Below are 9476 nucleotides of genomic sequence, written 5' to 3'. Positions count from 1 at the left end.
TGAATACAGCTAATAGAAAATAAAGAATGTAATTTTTTAAATTCTCTCTTTATACAATTCATCAAGGTTAAACAAAACATAAAATTCCCTTAAAAATAGGGTAATAAAATAGATGAAATTTGTATCACTCAATTTGGTGATACTAGTAAAAACTATAGTTCATATTTATATACAAATAATACAGTCTTTAAAAACAGTCTTGTAATTTAAATAAGCTATCTAAACATGTTAAAATTTTAAATCAGGACCTGATTTGTTTTGCTTTCCATTAAATGTCACTTTTTCTGCTGAATGTAACTGACATTGAGGTACGGATACCCTTGAGACAGCAGGATTGGCTGGTTGCTGTGCATCGGTAGACCAGCTGAAAGAAAACGGACTCGCGTTACTCCGACACGTTTCCTCTTGGTGGGTGGGGACAACGCTCTCTACACCGACGGGTGGCACATCTGTCTGTTGGATACAACACAGACAGGAAACTGAAAGGCTTGTGCCTATTTATCTGACAACCTCTTAGAATTAATTTGCAGCTAGTTCTCTTTTTTTCTATTTATATACTAGAAGAAGACACATGTCAAAACATTTGAGGGTGTGGGAAGAAATAGGGAGAGGGGAAGGAAATGTAGGTATGTGAAAGAAAGGTAAGGAGACAAATAAGAGATGGAGAGAAATCAAGGAGAAAAAACCCACCAGGGAAAAATTTCAGACTCTCCCCGCCAAAAGGGCTTGTATGACTGATGGTAACTTCCCTCAGCTCTAGTTCTTTGCTCAGAAGAACCCAACAATAGTCAAACTTCTGCCTCTCCGTAATACAAGGATACCCCAGAAGTACATGGGTAGTTTAAGAATTCTGGCTTAAATGTATCAAGCCTTGAGACATACCAGGGGCCTTCCCTTAAAGTTGTAATTTCATTCAGTCAACATTTCCTGAGTGCCTACCTTTAATGTCTTAAACTCCCTAGTTTAACTATAATGAGTCTGACTTCAGTGTTCTTAACTCCTAGGTAAACCAAGAGCTGAAGGCTAGACTCAGACATTACCTGTTAGAACAGATACCTTTGAGAGAAGTAGGTTACATAAAATGCTCCAAGTTTCTGGGTATTCTTAGTTTGCAATATTCATTACCCAGGTCAAAGCCATTATCGGTACTACTATAGCACCAGCAGAATATAATAAATTTTAATGTCATTCAAGTCCTACTTTTACTAAACAATGTGACCATGTCTCTATTCAACTCAAAAACTTCTACTAGATCCCCACTGCTTACCAAACCACGTCCAAACTCCTTCATAATTTATCCCACCCTACCCTCTCTAGCCATATCACCTACACATCTTTCCTATATACCTCCATCCTCTAGTCCTATTATTTTCTCTTCTTCCCCATTATGCCAGGCAAAATTCAGTGACTATATATAATAATTCCTCAGCTAAGAATACTCCTCCTCTCTAATCTCCAGAAAATCTCTTAAGAAAAAAAATCCTGTATCTCTTTCAAGATCTAGTTCAATTGTCAAAATCTTGTGTGATATCATCTCTTGTATCAAAATCCTGCCCCCTCTGCTAGGGCAACCTCAACTGATTCATCTAAGTTCCTATTCTTGTCTATCTTATGTGTTTGGCTTGTCTGATAAAGTATGGAGATTTTATTTACTCTTGCTTGAGTAAAAAACACCTAACACAGTCTGACACACAGTATGCTCTCTCCATAAATGTTTACTGAATGCATGAATTTTCACTCCCAGAACCTGGCCTTCACTGAGGCTCCTTGTCCCAGAATAAAACCCACCCAGCCTGTTAACTAATTTGTAAGCAATGGTACCTTGAGTATAGAAAGGTTTGTTGGGCTGAAATCGGGCATTTCCCTGATGCATGAAGTTCTGATGCAAACCATAAGGCCACGAAGCTGGGACAAGGGGGAAAGGGGGACGTGGTGCATGTTCCCAAGGAATAGGAGGATTTAGTCCTCGAAAGCTTGGCTCTGCATTTCAACAAGAAAGAAAAAACACATTTTAAAACATTAGTTTGTTCATTCAAATATTCCTTCATTCCACAAAGATATATTGAGTACCTACCACTGACCAAGGACTATGCTAAATGCAGAGGATACACAAAAAATTTTTTAAAGATTCAAGCATTATTATTTGCTCAGATTATTCATAAGAAAGGCATAAGTAGATATATACAATAATATGTAATAATTGCTATAATAGGCAAAAACTATTCTAAAGAGGGAGCTAACCCAGTCTCTGAAGGTTAGATGGTTTTCCTAAGATGATTGACTAAGCTGAGTTTTAAAGAACAAAGAAAAAGTTAGGCAAAATAGGGCAAGGAGGGCATTTTAGAGAGAAGGAATATCACGTACAAAAGCCTGCAAGCAGGAAAGCATAGCAAGTTTGGGGAGCTGCAAAACAATCAGCAATATAGAGAGGGGTAAGTAGAAGACGAAGCAGTAAGAAAAAAGGCTGGACAGGAAGGTGGGATACACATTTCAAAGAACCTTACTACATCATGCTAAGGAACTTACATTTTATCCTAAAGACAATGCCAACTATCCCAGAATCAATTATAGCTTGGCCTGGAAGGAGATCCTATCAGAAGTTTGAGGCATTGTAGTATAATGGTTGAGAACTTGGGCTTTGTAGTCAAACAGGTCTAAAAGTTCAAAACCTAGTTCCTAAAATTACTAAGGTTCCATCCTGAACCTCAGGTTGTTATGAGTATTAAATTAGACAAGAAAAATAAAGTATAATAGCTTGCACAAGATCTGACATATAGGTAGGAACTCGAAAAATGTGAGTTCTATTCTTCCTATGGCTAACCACCCTCCAAAATCTTTCTATACTTAAGACATATCTTTAAGTACATTTTTCAAAGCACAATACCCAGTGTATCTTCCAGATAATTTCTGGTGGCTTTTCTCATTCGAGGTCATAATGTCCTAGGGAATAACTAAAAGACTAAACTTATTCACTAAACTTCTTAGCAGGGACTCAAATTAGGAAGTATGGAATGGGGCAGAGCAAGAAAACTAAAATCCATATTAGCTGCATTCTTATAAGCTCAGTCTTTATAGGAGGTAACCAGGAAAACAAAGCAGCTGGTTCACTGTAAGTTCATAAAGCTAAGTTACAACTAAGGGCTGAGGCTGAAAGGTTCAGGGTTTACAAAATAAATGAGACTGGGTATACAGATTAAGTTGTAACCAATGGAGAAACGATGTTTTAACAGAAAAGGGTATTTTTAAAGGCTGCATTCCAATCCCCCTTGCCCATTTTTCATAACCAAATATTTCCATAATTAATATAATCTCATTAAAGATAATTTAAAAGTGGAAAAAGAATTCACCCAATCTCCTACTCTAATACAACCATGATTATCATTTTAATATATTCCCAACCAGTCCTTCCATTTCTAACACAGTAGTATTTTAGCTGTAATATTAATTATGAATTGGATATCCATATAAATAATAAATGTTTACTGAATAATAGTTTATTACATAATAATAATATATAACATTAATAATGTATCTAACATGTCGGGCACTAAACTGGCTACTACAGAGACAATACAGACAAAAAACGATTCTTAAGTCGAGAAGTTCAGTCTAATGGGTTATGCAGACAAGCAAACAGGCAATTTCAACATAATCAGATAAATGTTATGATATAGATATTAAGCAAGCAAAGAGCAGAGAAAGGATACCTAATGCAATTGGAGGAGAGGATCAGCAAGAGTTAAAGGCTTCACAAAGCAAGTGATCTAAATTAAAAAAATGGAAGATGAATGAGTTAGCCAAGCTTTGAGGCAAGGCAGAAGGAGGTGAGAGTGAGCAGCAGAGATAATGGAGAGGATATTCCAGGCAGAGGGAACAACTAAGATAAGCAACCAGGGGTAACAGACAGTACGGTATGTTTGTGGGATGTTAATTAGTTCATTATGACTGAAACAGAGATCAACTAGTGACAGAGGGAGGGAAAACTTGCAATTGTAAAAACTGAGCTAAGAGATCAAAGAGCAAAACACTGGCTCTGTCTTCATGGCTATATAACTAAGTGACTATCATGGTACATGTCATGGCATATACATAATAAATATTTCTTGAATGACTTGCAGAGGCCACATTAGAAGGGCCACATATGCCATATATCCTCTGATCTTAGAAATCTGAGTTCCCACATTCTGGCATTTCTGCTCAGCACAATATATTATTTGCATTGTTCCCAAAGAGGCTGGAGATACCTTCTCCATAATAGTGCTTTAAGGAATAGACCATTTTGTTTAAAATCATCACTAAAATCTTTTGAAAATGGATAAAGGGAAAGATTAAGTTTTCAGTCTACATTTCCTATACAAATTGTACTTCAGGGTAACCAAGCAGTCAGTAAGAAATAGTTCTTCTTTACAAAACAATCAAATAGTAAATAGAAAATCATTTTATAACCCCTAGTGAAATAATGGATATCAGCAACAATTACTAATGGCAGCTAAGACCATTAAGTAAAAATTAATCATGAACTTTTTAATGGATAGAACAAGCTGATGAAACCTAAGTCACAGATCAATCTTAAGTCACTAAAATGGAAACAACTAGACAGTAAGTTCTTTCTGGAGTGAGGGAATAGGAAACATACAGGACCAACTACAAAGTATTTTTTCCAACAAAAAGAACCTCAATCTAATCCAGCCTCTGAATCTAAATACCAGTTTACAGGAACTATGGGGATAGATATATATGTTAAATAATGCCACAAAGATACAATTTGGCAACTCCAGAATATGGGAAATTCTATACTTTCTTCAATAAATAGTTAATATGGGGAAAAAATAGTGAGAAGGAACTGTTATAAAGGACAGTTATAAAAACCACATACAGGCCAGGTGTGGTGGCTTACATCTGTAATCCTAGCACTCTGGGAGGCCGAGGCGGGAGGATCGCTCAAGGTCAGGAGTTCAAGACCACCCTGAGCAAGAGTGAGACCCCGTCCGTACTAAAAATGAAAGAAATTAGCTGGACAACTAAAAATATATAGAAAAAATTAGCTGGGCATGGTGGCGCATGCCTGTAGTCCCAGCTACTTGGGAGGCTGAGGCAGTAGGATTGCTTGAGCCCAGCAGTTTGAGGTTGCTGTGAGCTAGCCTGACACCCCAGGCAACAGAGCAACACTCTGTCTCAAAAAAAAAAAAAAAAAAAAAAAAAAACAAACCACATACGATATATGGGATTTGGTTGAATCTTTTTTTTTTTTTGAGATAGGCTCTCACTATGTTACCCCAACTGGTCTTGAACTCCTAGGCTAAAGCAATCCTCCCACCTTGGCCTCCTGAATAGCTAGGATAACAGGCACATGCCACCATGCCTAGCTTCATTTGAATCTTGATTCAAATAAATCAAGAATAAGAATATTTCTTTTTTTTTAGACAAGAAAAAATGAACAAAGACTTGGTATTAGATTATACTGGGTGTAGTAATGGTCTTATGACTTTTTTAAAAGTGATATAACTGAGGTTAATAAGCAAATTTGATCTAATATCTGGGATTTGATTGAATACTTAAGTCCAGAATTTTTTTACATGGTAGGAAGGGGTGAGATAAAAGAATAGCAAATAGCAAATTATAGATAACTGTTAAAATTGGGTAATGCTGGCAGGTGGTGAGGAATTCATTATACTTTACTCTTTCTTTTTGTGTTTATTTCAAAATTTATATAATAGTTTTTAAAATAAAAATAAATATCACTAAAAAGATGGATATAAACCAGGTGAGGTGATGTGTGCCTGTAGTCCCAGCTACTCAGGAGGCTGAAGCAGGAGGACCACCTGAGGTCAGAAGTTCAAGGCTGTAGTACGCTATAATGATGTCTATGAATAGTCACTGCAATCCAGCCTGGACAACACAGCGAGATCCTATCTCTAGAACAATAAATAAAAATTTGGCCTTCTGACCAGTGGTGAATAAAAAAATTTTAATAATAAGCTGGATAAAAACTAGACTTACGGCATACATCAACCATTTATTAAATAGGCAAATATTAAAAAAATGACTGGATGGTAATATAACAAAGTATTACTTAGTAGTTCTATCTAGGAATTAAGATCATAGATGATTTTCTTTTTATTTTTCAAATGTTCTATAATGAATTATGTCTTACTTAGATATCAGGAAAAACTATTATATTTAATGCTATTGCTATTAATATCTTTTTCTTTTTAAAGAATTGCTCCTTATTTGGAAATAGTAGAGCCTTGGGCACAGAGCACCCAGGTTTTGAAGAAAGAAGTTAGTTTAAAATTTGGATCTACCATTATAAATTATGACAGTATGATAATTAAGTTACTTAACCCTTCAATTACATCAACTATAAAATGAGTGCTGGGCAGGCCAGGTGGCTCACGTCTGTAATCCTAGTACTCTGGGAGGCCGAGGCAGAAGGATTGCTTGAGGTCAGGTGTTCAAGACCAGCCTGAACAAGAGCAAGACCCAGTCTCTACAAAAAACAGAAAAATTAGCCAGGCATGGTGGTACACACCTGTATCCCCAGCTACTTGGGAGGCTGAGGTGGGAGAATTGCTTGAGCCCAGGAGTTTGAGGTTGCAGTGAGCTATGATGCCACTGCACCTCTAACCCAGACCCTGTCTCAAAAAAAAAAAAAAAAAAAAAGGACTAATAATATCTACACCAAGCAGGATGCCAGTGAAAATTAAAAATCATAATAGCTAACATTTATGTGCCTTACCTCATTTAATATCCACAACATCCCTGTATATTAGATGCTATTAATATTCCTGTTTTACAGATGAAACCAATACACAAAGAGATTAATTACCCAGGGCCATATAATAAGTGGCAGAGCCAGGATTCAAATCCAGACAGCCTGAATCCAGAGCCCATATTCTTAATCTTCATCTTAATCCTATACTGCCCTTCCTTAAACCTTGCTTGCCTTCCATATCTCCCCAGGTTCAACCAGTAATACCAATCACACAATCTTTCTACAGACAGATACAAAAGAAGAAAAGGAAGATTACCCGAATTCCCCACTGCACCGTTGTTCACCAAGGAATTTGGAGCCACAGTACGGGGCCAGTGTCCATCGTGAGAGGAGCTAGGAATTGCCACAGGTCTGGCAGCAGGCTGTGCAAAGATGATGCTGGGATCATTCAGGCCAATATTGCTGGGGGCACTGCCTGGTGCAGAGTGGATCACTGGACCATGGATGGGCCAGGATGGGGCAGGGATCTGGAGAGGGTGCATTGGCAACAATCCCATATTGTGCATGGGAGAATACTGAGCTGGTGGTGACTGGGGAAAGTTATACATAGGCAACTGGACCTGATGGGGGGACTGGGCTCCCTGTTGAGGTGGGCCAAGCTTAGGTTGGGATCCTGGCTGAGATGGAGGCTGAGTAATAGCAGCTGATTGGGAAGAGTTCTGTGGAAATGGCTGGGGCTGAGGAGAATAAGATGGCGAATCAGACTGCAGAAAAAAAAAGGTACATTTTAAAATTAATTTACAATCATCTTAATTTTATAAAACTAGAGATCAAAATACAAAATTAACACAGAATTCTATGATGTATATAATAACAAATAATGATAAAACCTCATTTTACACGAAAGTAGAATTCTTCATATAAGATGGAGGAAGCAATACTCCCTCATCACATGGGTATTGCTCACAAACCTTTTTATTATCCAAAAATAAGAGAGCCCTTCACGTAGAACATATATTTCCCATTGGGAACTAGAAACTTTCATCCAAATATCTCACACTTTCATTCAGTCCCTCAACAGGTACTTATTGTCAATTATGTACTGGACCTCATTCTGGGTACTAAAAATAACACTAACATGTATGCCCTCATGGAGCTTAGTTTATAGGGGATATGGGGGAAAACAGATAAAGATTTCAAAAGCAATCACAATAAAGTATGAGTACTGTGATAAAGAATGTATAGTGTATAGTGTACGGTTGTCCTTCAGTATATGTGGGGGATTGGTTCCAGGACTCCCACATATACCAAAATCCATACATACTCAAATCTCTGCAGTTGGGCCTGTGGAATCCACTCATGTGAAAAGTCGACCCTCCAAATACATGGGTTTCACGGCCTGAGAATATTGTATTTTCCATCCACAATTGTTTGGGGGGGAAAATCCACCTGTAAGTGGCCCCTTGCAGTTCGAACCTGTGTTGTTCAAGGGTCAACTGTATAATGAAATCCCAGAGGAGGAACACCTAAAGTAACTTTGGGAGGAGGGAAAACAAGATCAAGAAAAGTGGAGATCAAGGAAAGCTTCCCAGAAAAAGTGACCTTTAAGCTAAGACTCATGTGTAAACAGAAATTAGTCTGCTATAAGAAGGCAGAGGTAAGAGGAAGGGAAGAGTGTTCCAGACAGAAGAAACAATATGACTGCAGGTCTACAGGTATGAAAACACATGGCCTTTTAAAAAGTAATTGGAATCTGAAAGAAGTTTAATATTGCTGGAGTACAATGGCAGGGGAATGGGCAGATCTGAGGCTGAAGAGCTAAATAGGGGCAAAATAATGAAGGGTCTTGTAAGCCTTGTAATTTAGACTACATCCTAAGGGTAGTGGTAAACCAGTGAAGGATTTTTAACATGTTAGGAACACGATCAATCTGCATTTTAGAAAAATTATTCTGGTACAAAAAGAATAAAACAGAAAATATTTTTAAAATCAGACTGATGAGACTGTTAGGACACTGCTATTACACAGTAGTCCTGAGATGATGGTAGTCTAGGCTAGTAAAATACAATACAGGGATAGAGGGAAGCAAATGGCTGTAAGCTATTTTTGTTAAAGGTAGAAACAACAGGAATTAGTGAATGGATATAGAGGTTGAAGAAGAGGGAAAAGTTTTGGAAACTGATAGTGGGATCATTCAATGAGATGGAAAACACAAGAGGCAAGTCGGGGAGGTGAGTATGGATAGAAGTATAAACTATATCCTAGACATGCTGAGGTACTTCGTTAGACATCAGAATAGTGATGTCCATTAGACAGATTCTTAACAAAAGGTCAGGTGAGAGAAAAGTGGGGGCTAAAGGCAGAGAATGAAAATTAGGGAAGCACAGAAAAGTGGTCAGAGTGTACGTTTTAGAGACAGAGAGGCTGAAGGTTCAAGTTCTGATTCCAAGTGTCCATTGACCTTAGGAAAGAACTTAAATCTCAGTTTCTTCACCTGTAAAGTATAATATAAATAATAACAGAATTTACCTCATATGTTTTTGTGAAGATTAACTAAACAATGCATGTGGAAAATATAAACACCACATTTAGGACAGCAGATACATTTTTGTAGCAGGAGAAAATAGCAGGAAGATTTTAAGATAGGGATAGGATCTAACAGGAATGCACAGGGGTTTTCAACTGTGAGTCATTTTTTAATAAAGAAAAAATAACAATGTTCTTTTTTTTTTTTGAGACAGAGTCTCGCTTTTGTTGCCCG

General features: G+C 37.4%; 1 protein-coding gene across 1 annotated transcript in view; it reads right to left on the bottom strand.

Moving 5' to 3' along the window:
* The window catches only part of ZCCHC11 (zinc finger, CCHC domain containing 11), an 88106-nt gene that overhangs the window by 5387 nt on the left and 73243 nt on the right, over positions 1-9476 (bottom strand). Inside the window, exons 27-29 of the mRNA XM_012639344.1 lie at positions 7032-7479; positions 1822-1980; positions 29-453 (exon numbers count right to left, since the gene is read on the bottom strand). Of these exons, the coding sequence (XP_012494798.1) occupies positions 386-453; positions 1822-1980; positions 7032-7479 (675 nt within the window). The 3' untranslated portion in view covers positions 29-385. The remainder of the gene's footprint in view (positions 1-28; positions 454-1821; positions 1981-7031; positions 7480-9476) is intronic.

Source organism: Propithecus coquereli, unplaced genomic scaffold (assembly GCF_000956105.1).
Source record: "Propithecus coquereli isolate 6110/MARCELLA unplaced genomic scaffold, Pcoq_1.0 Scaffold14, whole genome shotgun sequence".
In the NCBI taxonomy this organism is placed as follows: Eukaryota; Metazoa; Chordata; class Mammalia; order Primates; family Indriidae; genus Propithecus; species Propithecus coquereli.
Note: the sequence above shows the minus strand (reverse complement) of the source record. Positions and strands in the feature narration are given on the sequence as shown.